At 35.9% G+C, this 22146-nt stretch overlaps 1 protein-coding gene across 1 annotated transcript in view; it reads left to right on the plus strand.

The window, feature by feature from the left end:
- The window catches only part of LOC117212753, a 106680-nt gene that overhangs the window by 67567 nt on the left and 16967 nt on the right, over positions 1-22146 (plus strand). Inside the window, exons 8-11 of the mRNA XM_033457780.1 lie at positions 7439-7735; positions 12808-12918; positions 13893-14117; positions 14590-14744. Coding sequence (XP_033313671.1) covers positions 7439-7735; positions 12808-12918; positions 13893-14117; positions 14590-14744 — 788 coding nt within the window. The remainder of the gene's footprint in view (positions 1-7438; positions 7736-12807; positions 12919-13892; positions 14118-14589; positions 14745-22146) is intronic.

Genomic DNA, 22146 nt, shown 5'->3' on the forward strand with positions numbered 1-22146 from the left:
ATCTGTCACGAAATATAAATATTATTTCTAATATTAAGTACCTATGCTCTCCACTTAAACATTGGACAGCGAAATGAAAAACGAAAGAAAAAATATTGTTGGATCAAAGTTCACGGGGTAAGAAGAGAGCATGGAACACACGACAAGGACTAAGAGGGTGACTCCAAAGACGCCGTTGAGAAACAGAGCGTGTAGAATCGTGGGAAGTGGTCTCCTTTGATTCTTAAAGACGCGTGTCACAATATCGTTTCAACGAAATAATTATATCGCGATTAAATCGCAGAAAAAGAGCACGCGAGGCACAAAGCCGGACTACGGGGTAGTTGAGCGTTTTCGAGGGAACAATGCAACGAGTATTTTCGTGGAGGCTGCTTGCACCCTAAGAGACCGAACGATATCCGTAAAAGCTCGGCCGTTTCGTGGGATCAAAATTCGTCTAATGAAAAACAACGGGAGAAAAAAAGTAAACAAGAACGAGGTAAATTACTTTCTTTCTCTTTCGAGAGGTGGTATGCAGTCGTCGAGTGTCGTTCGAGAAGGAAAATCATCAGACGATTAAACTCGAAGAGACTTCGACGATGAAACGTTTAGTAACGAAGGAAATTGAAAATTTTGAAGGTTGTAAGATATGGAATTTCTGATTCAATTAGCGTTTTCTACGATGATCTACGATAAAAAATGTAGAATAATTTATATCGTGAATAACCTATAGGTAATATCCTTTATGAACTACGTTGCATTGGAATCTATTGGATTTGAAAATTGTATGGAAATTGGTTAAAATGAAAAACACGCAAGACAAGTTTTACAAGTGTGAAAACAAATTTTTATATATTTCATCGAAACGATTGACGATCTTAGCGTCAATGTTAGTTAAACATCTTCTACTCTTTTTAATAAGTTTCAGAAGCTCGTGAAATCTTAAAAAATATCTTGTACAATGCTTGCGTAGAACCAAATTCAAGAATCGCTATAGGAACGTTTTCCTCCGTGACTTTTATCCGCCTTTGATACGCAATAATGCTCAGGGTCGACTACATTCGCGTGTATGAAACCTGCCGAGAAAAACTCATTCTAGGCTAATTACTTTTCATGCCTGTCCGACTGTGTGTTCGTTGTATACATTGTTCCGTGTATCGCGCTTACAGCGCATTCATTGCGTCACCTATTCCTTCTGAGGATGCTTTTTTTTTCTTCCACGGATACTGGTACTTTTGACACAGGCGATAGATTCGAATTATTCGTCAGCGAACGTAGGAGCTATGTTCATCACAGGCAATACACTTTTCGAATTTTTTACGTTTCGACTTAGGGGGAATGTCCGAGCGAATGAATTTCACTCGCAGCGAGCCCGATGGTTGTCGTAATCTAAATTCCGATCCTGGTATTTGTATGTCCGTCTTGATAATGCGGTAACCAATGAATGGAAATTTTTCCCAGGCTATTTAAAGATCGATTAATAACAATTAGATATAAGAACTTTAGATGTTGTAGGTTTCTATATTCAAATAAAAATCAGACGGGTTTTTTCTATCGTCTTATTATTATTTTTCTATCGTCTTGCACCATATGAGTCGGCTATTTCTAAATGTTTTGTTCAATTAAAAAAAAATCATACATTTAAGGGTTAATTTCACGATAAATACATTTCAAACATTTCAAGCTTCTTCCAGTTTTCCTCTTTTTTCTTTTGTTTCAAACAGCAATGAAATCAAATACCCCCGTTAACCACGAATATGCGTTAATCACGAGATGATTCTCATCGTTATCAAAGTTCGTCGCTACAACGAGAGTTTCCCTTTGTTACACGGCCTCACCTGTGGAATATTAGATATATTTCCACGCGGTTGCCTACGCACACGAGGAACAAGCGTTATCGGATATACGGCTGTTTTCATTTGATGCGGTGCTACAGCCATCGGCATTCCTAAAGCGAGCTGAAACATCTGGACGGAATATTAACGAGGGACAGTGAAGGGCTGTCGACGTTCTTCGGGAATTCCTCTTCCGTCGTCCGAGGGGTACGAAACCGATCATCTTTCCACGCGTCCAGATCGACTCGTCCCAGGACAAAATTTCCTCGTGGCCGTGCATTTTTCCTTTCATAGCGAATACTTCGTATACTTTTCGCTTTTCAAGCAAATAGTTGCGCTGTACAAGATACTAAGGATTTTTATTTGGTGGTTGAATTTTCTATCTATTCTTTCTCTATGGTCTTCCCTGAAAGGCATTTTTCTACTTATAATATAAATTTTCTGGACATTGCCGCGATTCCTCCAGGCATTACTGAAAATCTTCTTGTAGAATATAGCTGAATTTTTGCATGGCTAGTGTTGTTTACTAACAAGCTTTTTGTTGTTTAAGGTAGACATAGACGGGTTTCTTTGAAATGATCTTTGATTGTGGTGTGGCATAAAAGCATGCTGTGTATTGAGTATAAAAGTTTGTAAATATAACCAACGATTCAGAAAAGCTACAGGTTAACGTGCACATACAAGTTAAATTTTATCTGTTAAATCTCTTAAGGAAGTTTTCATGTATACCGTGATCTGACCACTTTGTTTGAAGAAACTTTGTAGATATTCGTGTAATCGTTTTAGAAAAGAGGATAGATATTATGAAAGAAGCAAAGGGTTTACCTGTGGGCTGTAAACCTGTTTAGCTGTAAAGCGTCCAACCCTTAAAGAGTCTAGAATTATCGAGAAAAAATATGTTGGTGATTGTGTGGATAAGATTCGCTGAACCTTTTGCAATGTTCATCTCGCGCTTCATTGCCAAAATGCAGATTAATTGTAGTTCGAGTTTTTCTGTCTTATTTGCATCGACACCTAAATGTCTACATATATTATATATATTAACAAAAATTAAGAAATCGATTAATCAGATAATACGAGAATTTTCATAAAGTTAGATGACAGAAAGAAATAACAATGAACGTACAACTTTAAATTAAATCTTGAAAAACCTGGTAAAGCTGGTAAAGTTGGTGTTAAATTCAAACTTCGAAGAAACGATGTTTCATATGCATTGAACAATCTAATATTTTTTACAAGAGACTTCTGTTTTGTATATTCATGGTCAAAGATTGAACATAGGAAATCTAATTAAGGTACGTGATATTGTACGAAAATAAAATTTTAAATTAATACGTGATAAACGTGCTGTTACGATATATGTAACGCGATACTGTACTTGAGGAATTGAAAGTTTTTCCAAAATAATTCCACGTAACGCGTATTTCTCGATACAAACAGCGATTGTCGACGCTATACTGTACGAGCACGCATAAAACATTTGTCTCCTGATATCGCGAGGCCAAGCCAAGAGCTTCCATTCTTACGGCAGGTGCATGATTCAAAGGGGTGGTATATGTGTGGAACAGGCAATGTACAAGGTGATTCAGGTAACTTGTTCGAAACGACGCAAAGACCGCGATAAACCTGTAAAAAGGAAACTTTGGAAGCTTAAAGGAACCACCGGAATATCGATAAAAGTTGCCAGCCGGGATAAATTAATTAACGTTTCGTTGAAATATTCATCGCTCGTCCATAGGACGAGGTCCTTCCTTGCAAATTTAATATTCGTAACACGCGTAGGGTGTTGGGTTCTTGAGTATAATCGCAGGTATAATTAGCTACGAAGCGAGGAATTTTTAATTTCTTAATAATACTCCTTTTTTTTAAAGTCAACGAGCAAAGAATGTCGTAGCGATAAAGTGAGCGAAGCCTGGGAATTTTGAAGCTTCGACTTTTGTTCGAATTATTTTGAATATTTTAGCCGGTGCTTAAAATTTAATACCTATTTATATTCAATATTTATTTTATTTTGAAGGTTTCGACAGGAATTCGCTTCTGACAATGATATGTACTTTAATATGTATTTAAATGTATATAAATTTTTTTCTTTTCATTACACTTATAACCATAACATAACATAGCAATTTCTGACTATCATTAATTCCTATTCATTGTGTAAAACCAAAAACGTATAATTAATATTTAATCCTTTGTTTATTATCAAACAAATTTCTGGTTATCTGGGGCTGATACGATATCGATCCTATAAAGAGAATTACTTCGTTGTATAAAAAAGAACTTGTAAGTTCCGATACGTTGAAATCATCTGCGGCCATTCTGAACGCGTTACAACGATCTGGAAGAGATGATTCTAGATACGGAAACAGTATAAGGAGTAGTTTCGTGTCTTGGTAACAGATGTTCGTTATCACTTGGAGGTCATCGGCGCAGCAGTCTCGGAGACACGAGATTGCCGATTCTCCTACTATTTTTTCGAAAATGTGTGTGTAGGTACAGAGTTAATGGCGCAAGCAAGCGTAATAAAAGCACTCGTGGATGATGTAATTAAATTGTTTCGTGTTCTCCTTCCAGATTATGAAATTGTAGAAACTGATTTTTGAGAAATTTCGTCACAGCAAATGGTTCAACGTAAAAAGCAAGCGCGTGACAAATACGAATCGTCTCTTGAAAGAAACGAAAAAAGTAAAAATATTTGCAATCGTATCGCGCGAAATTTTATTTGTCTCGCGTCTTCATCGGTTTTGTTGTAATTATTCGTGGATTTCTCTGACGATGGTTGCAACTCCTCGTCGAAGGGTGTCCAATCGGTGCGTGGAATATCGATACTTTTTCGCGCGACCGAACCGCGTTACGGGTCGTTCGTCGCAGAACGAGAAGCAGGCGGAATTTTTCTGGACATGAATAACTTTGCAGTAGAATAGCGACGGCGTGCGTCGAGGTATTATCCGTTCTTTTGCGGTAGAAATATTCCTGGTCGAAGGGAAAATGTCGGATGGAAATGATCCGGATGCAAGTGGAATTTTATAGGTAGAAAGGATCTTCTTAGCTTCTTTTTCTAGTAAATTCGTTTGAGAGGCTGAAAATTATGACAATAATGAAATAGCTTCGCAAGATAGCACAAAATAAGAGCAATTTTCCAATGTTCTCCCCCCCCAATAATAAACTAATAATTAATATTTAATACTATACTAATAAAAGAGATTAAGTTAAATTATTTAGACTATTAATTGGATACACAAGACTAAGGCACGAATTTCTATTACAAAGGGAAGCTTCTCCGTGTGAATTGTGCGACCTATCACGTACAGGGCGACACATGATTCTAAAACGTACAAAATTAGACAAACCACGCACACAGATTCAAAATTCCCAAGGAACACGAGGGACAAAGTAGAGAGAATTTCCCAAGATTTATCAAATTTAACAGACGTATGAGACGAGATCAAGATATAAGCAAAACCGTTGCTAATCACCGTGTTGTCAATCCAACACGTTATAAAATACAGTAAGAAGAAAAGTACGTAGATATTCTTGGAAACAAGAAAAGGAGAATGTAGCGAAATTAATGTTCGAAATAGCTTAAAAACACAAGCAGAATGAATTTAATGTAAACTATTATCCGCCTATATAAATATATAAATAAATATAAAATATACAGGATGGTTGGTAACTGGTGGTACAAGCGGAAAGGGGGTGATTCTACGCGAAAAAGGAAGTCGAAAATATAGAATAAAAATTTAAAAATTTAAAAATTTAAATATTTAAAACTTTAAAAATTTAAAAATTTTAAAAATTTTAAAAATAACGTCAATCGAGACAACGATCTACAGTGAGATCCGTTATATCGAGACGCGATAAAGTGCACGCGTACCGAGCGAAAATTCAAAGTCGATTTTCTCGAAAACAAAGCCTCGAACGAAAAATTGTTATTCTATACTTTCGACTTCTTTTTTCGCGTAGAATCACCCCCTTTCCGCTTGTACCACCAGTTACCAACCACCTCGTATATAAATATACGTATTTATACAACGAAGAAAAAACTGGCAAGGTCATTAATAGCTCGGAATCTGGAAGTAGTACATTTAGGTATACGCCACGATCACTCGAATCGATCACGAATCACAGATAATAGTCCGGGTGTAATCTCACCCCAGTTCGGATATGAATCATAGACCGCGACGAAGATAGATGAGAATGAAGACGACTGTTATATCTGACACAGGAAGACAGGAATCTTCGTCGTAGCCGTCACTTGTTCCCTGTCGCACAATGCTGAAATAGTATCCCAAGCGCACTATTCCATTGTTGCGCACCCTCGGCGAACACTATTCCATTGTTACGAGCCAGATAAAATGGCAACGTGAACATATATGGACGAAAATAGGCTTGGCAGCCAGGAAAACATACTGTGCCTCTTGTCATCTACGAATCGTCATTATTCGTCTTTATTATCAATACCTACCGCGTGCTTTTTCTTCTTCCAGCGGATTTTAGATCGAACTTTGATGGTTTTATTCTAAAATCGGACTTTATCTAGGTCAGGAATTTCTAGCATGATGAATCTAATATCATTAATGAAATTTTGCAAGGACACAAATTACAAATTATCAATGCTAATAAGTCTACTTCGTAACAAGTTTGGACACAAGCAAGGGAAAATTTATAAATGAACAAATTGCAAGTAAAATTCTAATATTGTTAAAAATGTTTGTGCAATGAAAAGTACCAAATACTTAGTGATAACCAACAATTTGTCATTTGTTAATACATGAATATTATTAATTAGTAAATTACTGTATAAAAGTGTTCGAACCGTAAATTCGCGAGCATTTTCTCGTGATTGTTAAAAAGAATCGGTCTCATAAGAATCATTTTTCGCGGATGAATCATACAATATATTTCGTAGTAAATACATTTTTAATTGAAATAAATTCCAACTTTTTAGCTTTCTCTCGTTTTATTGTACACAGAAATACGCACGAATTCACAGACCGATCTGATACGCGTCCTACTTTAAATAGTGAAATCAGAATCGCCGCAGCTAAATATCAACTACAAAATTAGGATCTGCTCCAATACTTTACGCAACAAACGTTCAACCATTTCAATTAATCACTTTATCACTCGATCTTGCCAAACCTCAGTCGCTTCTACAAATCAAAGCACGAGCAAACAAATTTTTGGATTTCACTCGAATAAATCCGACACGAGCATTAGACAGATTTCTAACCACTCGCATTAATATTCTTATCGCTCGATCTTTCCAAACTTCGCCCCAAACTTCAACCAACCCCGAAAATTGAAACACGAGCGACCAAATTTTTACATTTCGCGCGTTTCATTTGAATAATTCGTCGACAGTATTAGACGCATCTCTACACACTCGCACTAATATTCTTATCGCTCGATCTTTTCAAAAAGAAATCGAAGCACGGAACAACCCAATTATCCGATATATTTCGATTCTATTCGCGATTCGTCTAACCGATGCATCGCGTGATGAGCATCGAACATGACATGTAATACAACGACAGCCGTGCAATAACAGATTAGCGATAGATATACGACGAACCTAATCGCGTTATTGTAAGAGAAATACATCTGACTGGGCCTGTTGTTAGGTTCGAGCACGGCCATGGCGGTAGGCGGCGCGACCCTGGTGCATTGCGGAGGACCTGGAGGGGAGGACAGACCGGCCCACCTTGCCATTCCCTCGGGAGCCCTGGCACCCTCGTTGAACGCCGCTCTTGGATCGAGCCTGAATTCCAGCCTGAATTCCAGCCTAAATTCCACGTTGGGCAGCATCGGTGCGGCGGCGAGCGCGGCAACCGCCGCCACGGCCGCCGCCACAGCCGCATGGCCGCCAACCTTATGGCAGTACCCCGCGGCGGCCGCGGCTGCTGCAGCTGCAGCTGCAGGTGAGGCCAAATCCCCTTCTATCTTTTTACCAATTTTTCCCGTTCGAAGATAAATATGTTTCTCGGATCGTCTTTTAATTGTTAGTGGATGGGGTAGTGCATGTTTCTGTGAAACACATAGAAATGTATGATTCTTTCGAAAGGTTAAAGAGGATACTCTACGCTTTCTTCCTTTCTGTCCTTATCGGAAAATTATCTTTTTGTGGGTAAATATATTTTTTTGCGTTATCCGCCAGTATATGACGTTTCTCGAAGTAAATAATCTAGAGATAAATATATCGATCCCTATCTATAGATCTCTAATCAACGTGGAGTGAGAAAAAAGTAAGATACGGGCATGGGTGAATCAACAGCATGTTTACCAACTTTCAGATACTTGACCACTTCCACGGCAGGACCTTTAACACTTAGCCAACCGAATAGGGAGATCCCCCCTCTGTAAAGTACATCGCTACGTGATCGAACGGGGAGATCTCTCTTTTTGATCTTTGGAACGTGTTTTCTTGTTTTGTTGTTATTATTAGTTATCGTTTAACTGGAATTGTCCCCAATTAGATGCGTCATTTTCTTTGCTTTTATAAAGTACAGTATATAATGGAATACACCAATTTAGTGATGTTGAAATTAATTAGAAAGTTACACTATCAGTTATGACTAAATAAAATTATAATCGAACGATACCTCATTATAAAAAAATATTAGAATGCATTATGAATTTCTAATTTCACGTTCAACTCGTGTTATTTATCTTCGGACATCTTTAATGTTTTTAATTTTTCCTATATTTTTTATACTTTTAATATATACTTTCAATTTGATGTCTTGCATAAACAATATGTAAAATCGTTAAACAAAATTATCACCGTAAAATATAATTGACCACTTAATTAATTTTTAGATTTCTTTGTTTTTTAAATAGTGAACATTAATTCTAAATACTTGGAAAAATACTCGGTGGAAATAGCATATAGCTCGCTGTGGCACGCACGGTTAAGCGTGCTGTGGCAAAGTGTTAAAATGATTGTGATTGTATAATTTTATGCTGACTGTACAAGTTGGGTTTGGGAACAACGTTTCTGAAAAATAGTAACTCGTCGTATGAGTCGTAGAAGGCTATAGCAACGAGACTGGTAAACTCGTTTTCGAAGTGAATCAATGTCTCTTCATACCGCGGTCTATTTTATCCTAATCGCGTTAGCGCGCCGTTTGTTTGTTTTTCTTGTCTGACTTGTCTCGCTGTACAGATTATAACGTAGCGATTCAAGGAAAAAATTTAAGCAGCTACGTTAAATTTCTTTCCGTCGTTTTTATCACTTTTTGTTCTTAATATGAAATATATTTTGAATTGTTAATGTGACATCGTAGTATGTAATGACTAGTAGTTAAAAGTGGTATGCATATTTTCTTATTTTCTATCGTTTTCGTCGGTTAATACTTAAAATTTTTAATTAATAGTTTTTTGTAATGTTGTAATTCTTACACAAGCTACGTATGAGTTTAATGAAAGTTCCATTTCAAGTGAAAGAAATTGTATCACGAATATTGATAAACAAATGCTTCATAACACGACTGTTAAAACTTGAATATACTTTGATAAAGTGGAATGAAAATTCATAATGCGTTAAGACGGAAATTAATCTTATGTAAATAACTGATACCACAGACGGAACACGATTTCGGAGTATTTATAAATGCCACGTTAATAATCAACGTGTGCAACAAACTTATTTACCTACGTTAATAATCAGCGTGTATAACGAACTTATTTACTTGTAATTTACTATTTAATGAACATATGAATTTATCAATTACGCTTTGGTTGTTGATGCATCGGTTGTAAACAAATACCAAAATCAGAGCAGAAAACGATTCCTTAAACTGTCATCCCTACACATTCCGTTTCTTATCATATTTAGCACATTCCGTTTCTAAAAATGTTAATTTTTATTTCCACGAATCTATATCCGCAATAATACTTTACGCACTATTAGTTTCACCGTGAAACATTTGTTAATAAAAATAGGCTAGAAATAGCAGAGTTTAGCTCTAGGTACATTCTTTTAATGTTTTTTTATTAAATTCAATTGCTAGAGACCGCTCTACTATTATCTTAAATAAAACACAAAAAATAGTCATCGAATAATCAAGCATCATGTACATATAACAGAGAATCTACACAAATGCTCGCGTTCGAACTTAACTGTGCGTAATTGGAAGTAAAGGGGAAAGTAAAAAGCTTGCCGTTTGTCGAATTTATCGTGTGCAGTACCGGCGCGGAGCTTTGCCCCGATTCCGCGAATTAGCAACGTTACAACCGACCCGCTCGTTTTTCTTTTTCGGTTAATTCTCCGGCGGATTGCGTGGCGGAATAAATCATTCCAGTAATCGGATATTTATTTGCAAACCGGTGACCGCCATTTAGTTAAGCCGTGCAAATCTTTCGGTGCTCGATGCGTGAATTGGCGCCACATCGCGTTCGTTGAACGCGTCGTACCTCGCCTGACATCGAGAATATTTTCCGAAAAGTCACCGCCGTTAATTTCGTTTATTCGAGCGATACAAAAGTGACCATTGCAAATTCGAAAAGGGAAAGTTTTTTTTTCAGAGATATTTTGTACTCTCTTGGATCGCGTTTTTAACATTACGACCAGAACAATCAGAATTAATCAAACTAAACCAAAATATCAAAGTAAAATCAACTCGACTATTCGTCAATTTTTCCACTTTATTATATCAGTGCATGATCGATGTTTAATTCTAAAAAAAAAAAAGAAAGTATTATCAAATGTATAAATGAATAATCCAAATTTTTCAGTGAAACTCAAGGTATATCTAACAGAATGTACAGAAAGTTATTCGATCAAAATGTTCGTCGTTGCCTTCTATTACTTTCAACCATCTTTCAGACAAGTGATGAATTCCGTCACGCAAAAATCCAATCGTCAAGTCATTTTTCTATCTCATTCGCTAATTGGAAGTAGATATATTGGATATGACGTGTTCTATCGAACCGAACGGGTAAGAGTCCGAAGGAGTAATGTCTAGTGAATAAGCTAGTTGTTACAAGATGTATTTCAACAATTTATAAACACGTTATAATTGAAATTAAAGACATAATGCCTTTTGTCGTAGAGACAGTGCATGGCCTAGCGTTGTCACGCAGCAATCTCACAGAACATTTATCTTTGTCAATGCCATAATCATTGGACCTTGTTTAAAGACACAACCTTTAGAGTTATAGAAAAGAACGACAAATAGTTCGAAAATCTTGCGGTATTTGTTTTTTAAAACGAACTTTGAGCCTAATACATATTTACTTTCATATGAGCATCTATCATAACGAATAAATTCTAGCAAATTTAAAATAGTGTTTGCAACATAATTTTTCCCCGCTTTTCAATTTATGGTGTTGATCAAATAATTTATATTTATACTTAATTGTATTTTGTACATTTTGTACATTTTTAGTTTGCCTTTGTGTTCTGTTGTGTTTTTACGTTTATTTTGAAGGATCGCTGTGTCTGGATTAGATACTGATCGCTGTCATATTCTTTGATTGAACGTTCGCGATGGATTTATAAAATGGCGAGGCTTTTGGAAATTCAATTAAACTCCTAGTTTCCAAATCCGAATATGTAGTATTAATTGTTTCAAATATCTTTTCCTGTCTTATTGCTTTTATTAGTGAGCAGCATGATATTGGATTTAGCTGGTACCTCGATTCATCATTCAATCGGATTTTTAAATTAATGTAGGTAATCTTTTAAATTCATACATTTAATTAGAATTAGAAGATCCATTTACGATTTTGAACTTAAAATAACTAGAGAACTCTTTATTCACCAGATATATGTCGTACGCGTTCTAAAAAACGCTAACTTTTTCAGACATTGATCTCTCAATAAATTTTTAATCTTCTAATTCGAAATTCATTAAAAATAATATTCATCGATGCTTACCGAATAGTTCGCGTATCTATAAAATTATTTTTCAAAATTGCTTTTTAAATTCTATTTTATATCATCAATAATATATATCACTTCGCAAACGAATCGATTAATAACAAATATCTTTTCTTGGAATTAAATACGAAATAGAAGTTTCGACGCAGTTTCGTTGAAACATATACATTTTCGAACAGCGTGGAGCGCGATTTCGGGTGGAATTTCACCCCTGTTCGGAAGCCTGGCCGACCTCCCTCGGTGACCGAGTGACATTTATCCGAATAACGAGCGTCTATATTCGCTTTGCCTGAGCATTCTCGCGCCATCTAAATCATTCACGATGTTCTGCATTCAAATTGTCGATTTTCTACTCTTTGCTCGTCGTTTATTTCGACCGGCTGTCGATTTTCTTGATCACGATTGAAGAGACGCGAAAAATCCTTCGGGCGCGTTTCGTGTCTGGTAAAAAATGGTTTTTAATTTGGCCCGACAGCGAAGTATCGGGAAATCCTTCGCAGAGGAAAGATTTGAAATTTGCGGGCAATATGGAATACGAGAATGAAAACGCTGTTGTAGAGATTTTATCGTAGACGGTATAAAAACGAATGAGATTTCCCATTTGAACGAAGAGTGCGAGTTGTTCGAATCTTTTTTCCCCGCTATTTTTCCTTTTCGTAGAAATTTGTTTTATACACCTTTGTATCGCACGAAAATTAAGATCTTCAATGGAATTTTCGAATATGCAAGAGACAGAACCATAGTAATTATAAAAGATTGCAATTGGGGAATTGTTGTATTTCCCGCGGTTCATTCACGCATATATCGTTAAATTGGATACTGAATCAAAGAGAATTTTTGTTCACGTAATAAAGGCTTTGCATTTGATAAATTTTCCACATTTGTATTAAATTATATTAAATTATGAATTTTTTTTTTAGCGAGATGCTATATTGCAATTTCTTCTAAAATTTAAAATTCAAAAGTCGATGCTAATTAGGATTAATTACATAAAAATTGAACAGAAGTAAATTTCATTAGAGTAAAGATATCTTTAGGAAATTCATAATATTATTCTTGACATTTTAATTTCAATTCATTAATTTTGTAATTCACTAAATTATGTTACAGCAATGCCAATGGAACCAGTTGGTTTTCCCCAAATGGGTGTTGGTCTCCAAGGTGGTTTGCAGCTGGTCAGGGATCCAACTACAGGTCACCTTCTTCTTATCCATGCTGCTGGTATGTTAGATGGATAATATACATTAAATACAATGTAACAATTGACATAAGAATAATTGAGTATACGTATGAATGTTAAAAAGAGTTCAGTTTCTCGAATAATTTAACACGAGGCTTCTAACACACAAACTTGATTAGAGATCATTTGAAAAATTATAAAATTTCTAAATTCATCTAGGATTCTATTTTTTATAAAATTTAATCGATTTTGAAAACGCATAAAACCAAAAATACCAATTAAACGTCGTATCATGCTTCTTTTTCTCTAGAGAAATTGATCTTTTCCAAAAAATTGTTATTCAACGATTAAGTTGTGTTTTTTTTTTTAATAAATATAAATACTGCATTCTCAATTATTCAGAAGAAAATTTCTAATATCGAAACACAAAACTAAACAATAATCCCATGATGCTCAACGTGCGTCAGGAGGATTGTTTGCTTCAAAACAAGTAATCAATCAACGCCAATGAAACATTCTAATATTATTCTAAGCATTTACAGTTACTTAGCTGTTGAAACTATCTAATATTTGCTTTTATGATTTACACAAATAGTCTATTTAGCATTGGCAATTACTAAGGTTGCTGTGTAGTCTTTATTACACGGACATCACAGGTAGGCAGGCATCAGGTGTGACATAAAACCTATAATACGGTCACAAGCAAATCCATTATGATTAATGGTCATTGTGGCTTTAGTGTGAGCAGTCTCGGTACCAAACCATACAGAGTACATTAAAAGAACAAACGCATTTTGCAGATAAATCTAACTATTTACACGACGATGTATTAAATATATTAAAACACATATAAAGTAAGTTTATATGCAATAAACAATCTCGAAGTTTCGGAATATCGTTTTAAACGTCAACTCGGGAAATATAAAAAATTCTATCCTAGAAAATATATATCGTATACAATAAAGTGTACAACGGAATATTTCTCAAAAAGGAACATGAAATTTTCTGTTCGCAGAACAAATGCAACAAGCCGTAGTGTGGCCAAATTATTCGAATCACAATAACGGAAACGTCGCGCCACCGCCTCTCCTTCTTCCTCCTCCGCCGCCTTCGCTTCAACTTCTTAGCGACATTGGAGGCGCAAGGCTAGTCCTTACGGAAAGTAAACGGAAACAGCAAAGCACTCTACCTATCGTGAAAATAGAGGCGGATTGCGGCACCAGCCCTACGACCATAATCAGTAAGCGATGTGATTTTTAAAGTGAACTAATTATTTTCTAATTAAATTATTGACAGCGTTGAATGAGGAAAAAATCATCAGTAATTCTTTTCTGTTCATTGTTATTGTTATAGAATATAAAGAATTCTAAAGCTGCAAGCGAGTAGATACGTGTCTATTAAAAAAATTCCAGAAAATCTTTCTACTATGAAGATAATTAAAATAGATCAATTGCTTAAACAGTAACGAAAAATACATTTTCGGATGATAATTAAAACTAAATCCTCTACTGCAAAAATACGTTTACGTGTACTACGTACAAACTATCGTACATATATAATTTCAACATTTCTTATATAAATATTCATCAAAATACTAGCAGAAATACGCGTATCTAAAGGAGATCGTACTGTAATCAGTTAACAACATTCACATACAAAGATTCATCGATCGAATGGCTTGCTAGATAACATGGAAATTCTAAATCCCACAGCGTCGACAGAATCAACGAAGGCGCTGCAGACCGTAACTTCGATGACCGGAACTCTTGTACCAGATGCATCTCTGGTGACCACGTTGCACTATTACCCTCATACGCCTGCATTAGTTCAAATCAGCCAGGCCGAACCAACACACTGCAGATCTCAAGTAAGTCCTCTATTTTTTTCCTGTTTCCGCTTCTGTTCATCGCTTTTCCTCCTTCCATTTTATTCAATTCGTTTCCCTATTGTCGTTATACTCTATTGCTCTTTCCGTATCTACGACAGCATACGAAAGTATTGGAACACTGATAGCAACCTTTTATGAATATATTACGTGCGTTACACGAAACATTTTGAAATTTCATTGGCTCTATAACGATATATATATATATATATCGTTATAGAGCCAATGAAATTTCAAAATGTATATAATATATATATATTATAAATTATATATTTTCTTCTATCGATTTTCTTCTGATTTTGTCTATCTCTGATGTTGGCTGTCCGTTACACAAAGAAAGTCGTTCTGTCCGTGAAACAAAGAATGTCCCTATCACCTTTGAACTTTCTGGGGAGTTAACACACACACGCGCACGCACACACACGAACACACACACTCTCTCTCACGCATACTCTCTCTCTCACACACACACTCTCTCTCGCACTCTCTCTCTCTCGCACACATTCTCTCTCTCTCTCTCACACACACACACTCTCTCTCTCTGTCTCTCTCTCGTACACATTCTCTCTCTCTCTCTCTCTCTCTCTCTCTCGTACACATTCTCTCTCTCTCTCTCTCGTACACATTCTCTCTCTCTCTCTCGTACACATTCTCTCTCACACACACTCTCTCTCTCGCACACATTCTCTCTCTCTCTCTCACACACACACTCTCTCTCACACACTCTCTCTCACACACACACTCTCACACACACACATACTCTCTCTCACACACACACACACTCTCTCTCTCTCTCTCTCACACACACACACACTCTCACACACACAAATTTTTTCTATGGTAAATGACAAAATATTTTCGTTAGCTGCTATATGTTTGTCAATCGTACGTCGAATCGAGCAAAGTGACAAGAGAGAAAAGCAAACGCAGAGGAGAGACGACAGTAATTATGCCAAGCTCAGGGCGCGGTCCAACCGTTCGCATAATGCGGAAACGTTGTGGCACATTGTATTAATCATGCGCAAACCTATTTGCATCGCTATCTGCATAGATATTACTAACCAGCTCGTTGTTGACCCTGCAATTTCTGGAACGCTGAACGTTTCCCGTTGGTTCGCCCGACGCGGTCTTTGGTTTGCTTTTCGCTAGTCATTTATCTGTTACCATTTCTATGCTTTTCTATTTTATTATCTTTATTTTGAAGCGACGTGTTATTTTATATTTTGATATTTTTCGATTTTTGATGTGATTTGTATAGCGGAAGAATATGGCTATATGGCGCGCGGTATGGTCACTCGCTTACACTTACTTTACACTAATTGATAAATATTTACAATTGCACTATGTAGGTATAGTTATCAAATAATTTTAATTACGACAATTTTTTATGTATTATATTTTGGTTTTTTCCATATATTACAAAATCTTCAATTTTCTAAATGAGTTTAGAAGTTCATTTATATTATTAGTTAGCATTCAACACAATATTTCAATTTTATTTTGATTTATGAAACTCTCAACTGTAGTAGGAGATTGAATTTTTTATTAACATAATGAGCAACAATAATGGTCGAATATAGATTAAGGAAATACACAAATATTTATGTTATTTCCAATATCGTTACTAATTACGTTCCTTGCTCTGAATCTCTCGTAATTAATAATCTTCGTCGTGTATTGAAATTGCTGTTCAAAATGCGATATCGTGTACAGAATATATATCGCAGATATCGAATGTAAACATCAATATCAATTCTGTACTTAATGCAGGATAATAATAAAACATAAGAAAAAATGTATAGAATTCTCTCGTTTGATCTAATATCATAATCAACATATTTTTAATATCCACTTAAATTTTAGGTAATTTACTATCTAGTATTTCTAAACTTTTCTAAATATTACTGTCTCATTTCAATGTCACAAAACATTTTCTTTGTGCGAATGAAAGAGAAACCAAACAAGCTTTTTTGAATCGCTTTAATTATATATCACGTACTATTTGTTTCATATTTTGTTTATTATTTATAATTGCATCAACCGCGTGCTTGGATTGTTAGCGACATAGAAGAATTGAAAGTATTTTAGGTACTTTTTAGTAGTCCCTGTATCAAAATTTTGTAACCTTTAAATTATTCTCTACAATTTGTAATAATAAACTAATTATCGAAACACTTCTTTCCCATTAGCATTATGTTTTCTGACATAATTAGAAGTAAAAGCTATATTAAAAATGCTTCATACATCTATCAGAATTACTTATTCACAGGTTCAAATTATTTTTCTATACCTACATCAATATAAATTATTGCAGCAGATAAATATTAAATATTGGATTAATCCTTTGAGTGCTGAATACCCCCCGCGGAAGGAGTCCGCGAGTAAGGGTTTCCATAGTGGAGACGGGCTACTATTTTTAATAAAACGTAATATAAATTGCATTTATAGATTGCACTCTTATAACATGCATTTAGGCTTTGAACGTCTCGAGGATTTAGCGAAAATTACCCATCATATTTCTTACGGATTATTGGCAAACAAGTGAAAGATCCGGGTACATGGGATTCGTCATTTTCCTCCCACTGTCCCCACTACGGCGCACTTCTTGGGGGTAGTCAAATTTTCGTACCTTCGTAGTCGTAGTTCGGTTAGTTGCGCTCGTGAGGCCATCGTAGCAGGAACAGAGTGCAAAGAAATATTATACGTCTTCACAACTCTCGCAGTATAACAAGTGTATTTTTCACGAAACGTACAGAAGGTAAACCAACTTTCATTTTTCTGTTGTTCATTGTCGTTCGCTGAGAAATACACGTATATCGTTCATACGCTAATGAAAGAATCTCGAGCGCGAGTGAGGCGAAGAAAATTGATAAACGCATATATATATGTCCATAGTCCACGCGGGTAGTTTTCGTTGGTAGCATATACGCGTGCATAGCTCTCAGAGAGTTAGATTGCATAGTTATATCTGTGTGATACGGTTCTGTTTGCAATTGTAACGATTTCAATGATCTTGAACGATTGTAGCGATCGAATAGAAATTATATCTTGTAACCTTTAAATTTTTCTCTAAAATTTATATCGAATAACTAATTATCGAAATACTTTCTTCTCGTTGGCATTATGTTATCTGATATATTTAGAAGTAAAAGCTGAGTTTTAACGTTTTATATATGTATTAATATTACTTAACGCACGTTGAAATTATTTCGCTATACCTACATCAATATAAATTATTGCAGCAGATAAATATTAAATATTGGATTAATCCTTTGAGTGCTGAATACCCCCCGCGGAAGGAGTCCGCGAGTAAGGGTTTCCATAGTGGAGACGGGCTACTATTTTTAATAAAACGTAATATAAATTGCATTTATAGATTACACTCTTATAACATGCATTTAGGCTTTGAACGTCTCGAGGATTTAGCGAAAATTACCCATCATATTTCTTACGGATTATTGGCAAACAAGTGAAAGATCCGGGTACATGGGATTCGTCATTTTCCTCCCACTGTCCCCACTACGGCGCACTTCTTGGGGGTAGTCAAATTTTCGTACCTTCGTAGTCGTAGTTCGGTTAGTTGCGCTCGTGAGGCCATCGTAGCAGGAACAGAGTGCAAAGAAATATTATACGTCTTCACAACTCTCGCAGTATAACAAGTGTATTTTTCACGAAACGTACAGAAGGTAAACCAACTTTCATTTTTCTGTTGTTCATTGTCGTTCGCTGAGAAATACACGTATATCGTTCATACGCTAATGAAAGAATCTCGAGCGCGAGTGAGGCGAAGAAAATTGATAAACGCATATATATGTGTCCATAGTCCACGCGGGTAGTTTTCGTTGGTAGCATATACGCGTGCATAGCTCTCAGAGAGTTAGATTGCATAGTTATATCTGTGTGATACGGTTCTATTTGCAATTGTAACGATTTCAATGATCTTGAACGATTGTAGCGATCGAATAGAAATTATATCTTGTAACCTTTAAATTTTTCTCTAAAATTTATATCGAATAACTAATTATCGAAATACTTTCTTCTCGTTGGCATTATGTTATCTGATATATTTAGAAGTAAAAGCTGAGTTTTAACGTTTTATATATGTATTAATATTACTTAACGCACGCTGAAATTATTTCGCTATACCTACATCAATATAAATTATTGCAGCAGATAAATATTAAATATTGGATTAATCCTTTGAGTGCTGAATACCCCCCGCGGAAGGAGTCCGCGAGTAAGGGTTTCCATAGTGGAGACGGGCTACTATTTTTAATAAAACGTAATATAAATTGCATTTATAGATTGCACTCTTATAACATGCATTTAGGCTTTGAACGTCTCGAGGATTTAGCGAAAATTACCCATCATATTTCTTACGGATTATTGGCAAACAAGTGAAAGATCCGGGTACATGGGATTCGTCATTTTCCTCCCACTGTCCCCACTACGGCGCACTTCTTGGGGGTAGTCAAATTTTCGTACCTTCGTAGTCGTAGTTCGGTTAGTTGCGCTCGTGAGGCCATCGTAGCAGGAACAGAGTGCAAAGAAATATTATACGTCTTCACAACTCTCGCAGTATAACAAGTGTATTTTTCACGAAACGTACAGAAGGTAAACCAACTTTCATTTTTCTGTTGTTCATTGTCGTTCGCTGAGAAATACACGTATATCGTTCATACGCTAATAAAAGAATCTCGAGCGCGAGTGAGGCGAAGAAAATTGATAAACGCATATATATATGTCCATAGTCCACGCGGGTAGTTTTCGTTGGTAGCATATACGCGTGCATAGCTCTCAGAGAGTTAGATTGCATAGTTATATCTGTGTGATACGGTTCTGTTTGCAATTGTAACGATTTCAATGATCTTGAACGATTGTAGCGATCGAATAGAAATTATATCTTGTAACCTTTAAATTTTTCTCTAAAATTTATATCGAATAACTAATTATCGAAATACTTTCTTCTCGTTGGCATTATGTTATCTGATATATTTAGAAGTAAAAGCTGAGTTTTAACGTTTTATATATGTATTAATATTACTTAACGCACGTTGAAATTATTTCGCTATACCTACATCAATATAAATTATTGCAGCAGATAAATATTAAATATTGGATTAATCCTTTGAGTGCTGAATACCCCCCGCGGAAGGAGTCCGCGAGTAAGGGTTTCCATAGTGGAGACGGGCTACTATTTTTAATAAAACGTAATATAAATTGCATTTATAGATTACACTCTTATAACATGCATTTAGGCTTTGAACGTCTCGAGGATTTAGCGAAAATTACCCATCATATTTCTTACGGATTATTGGCAAACAAGTGAAAGATCCGGGTACATGGGATTCGTCATTTTCCTCCCACTGTCCCCACTACGGCGCACTTCTTGGGGGTAGTCAAATTTTCGTACCTTCGTAGTCGTAGTTCGGTTAGTTGCGCTCGTGAGGCCATCGTAGCAGGAACAGAGTGCAAAGAAATATTATACGTCTTCACAACTCTCGCAGTATAACAAGTGTATTTTTCACGAAACGTACAGAAGGTAAACCAACTTTCATTTTTCTGTTGTTCATTGTCGTTCGCTGAGAAATACACGTATATCGTTCATACGCTAATGAAAGAATCTCGAGCGCGAGTGAGGCGAAGAAAATTGATAAACGCATATATATGTGTCCATAGTCCACGCGGGTAGTTTTCGTTGGTAGCATATACGCGTGCATAGCTCTCAGAGAGTTAGATTGCATAGTTATATCTGTGTGATACGGTTCTATTTGCAATTGTAACGATTTCAATGATCTTGAACGATTGTAGCGATCGAATAGAAATTATATCTTGTAACCTTTAAATTTTTCTCTAAAATTTATATCGAATAACTAATTATCGAAATACTTTCTTCTCGTTGGCATTATGTTATCTGATATATTTAGAAGTAAAAGCTGAGTTTTAACGTTTTATATATGTATTAATATTACTTAACGCACGCTGAAATTATTTCGCTATACCTACATCAATATAAATTATTGCAGCAGATAAATATTAAATATTGGATTAATCCTTTGAGTGCTGAATACCCCCCGCGGAAGGAGTCCGCGAGTAAGGGTTTCCATAGTGGAGACGGGCTACTATTTTTAATAAAACGTAATATAAATTGCATTTATAGATTGCACTCTTATAACATGCATTTAGGCTTTGAACGTCTCGAGGATTTAGCGAAAATTACCCATCATATTTCTTACGGATTATTGGCAAACAAGTGAAAGATCCGGGTACATGGGATTCGTCATTTTCCTCCCACTGTCCCCACTACGGCGCACTTCTTGGGGGTAGTCAAATTTTCGTACCTTCGTAGTCGTAGTTCGGTTAGTTGCGCTCGTGAGGCCATCGTAGCAGGAACAGAGTGCAAAGAAATATTATACGTCTTCACAACTCTCGCAGTATAACAAGTGTATTTTTCACGAAACGTACAGAAGGTAAACCAACTTTCATTTTTCTGTTGTTCATTGTCGTTCGCTGAGAAATACACGTATATCGTTCATACGCTAATGAAAGAATCTCGAGCGCGAGTGAGGCGAAGAAAATTGATAAACGCATATATATGTGTCCATAGTCCACGCGGGTAGTTTTCGTTGGTAGCATATACGCGTGCATAGCTCTCAGAGAGTTAGATTGCATAGTTATATCTGTGTGATACGGTTCTGTTTGCAATTGTAACGATTTCAATGATCTTGAACGATTGTAGCGATCGAATAGAAATTATATCTTGTAACCTTTAAATTTTTCTCTAAAATTTATATCGAATAACTAATTATCGAAATACTTTCTTCTCGTTGGCATTATGTTATCTGATATATTTAGAAGTAAAAGCTGAGTTTTAACGTTTTATATATGTATTAATATTACTTAACGCACGTTGAAATTATTTCGCTATACCTACATCAATATAAATTATTGCAGCAGATAAATATTAAATATTGGATTAATCCTTTGAGTGCTGAATACCCCCCGCGGAAGGAGTCCGCGAGTAAGGGTTTCCATAGTGGAGACGGGCTACTATTTTTAATAAAACGTAATATAAATTGCATTTATAGATTGCACTCTTATAACATGCATTTAGGCTTTGAACGTCTCGAGGATTTAGCGAAAATTACCCATCATATTTCTTACGGATTATTGGCAAACAAGTGAAAGATCCGGGTACATGGGATTCGTCATTTTCCTCCCACTGTCCCCACTACGGCGCACTTCTTGGGGGTAGTCAAATTTTCGTACCTTCGTAGTCGTAGTTCGGTTAGTTGCGCTCGTGAGGCCATCGTAGCAGGAACAGAGTGCAAAGAAATATTATACGTCTTCACAACTCTCGCAGTATAACAAGTGTATTTTTCAC

This window comes from Bombus bifarius, unplaced genomic scaffold, assembly GCF_011952205.1.
Source record: "Bombus bifarius isolate JDL3187 unplaced genomic scaffold, Bbif_JDL3187 scf7180000008366, whole genome shotgun sequence".
NCBI lineage: Eukaryota > Metazoa > Arthropoda > Insecta > Hymenoptera > Apidae > Bombus > Bombus bifarius.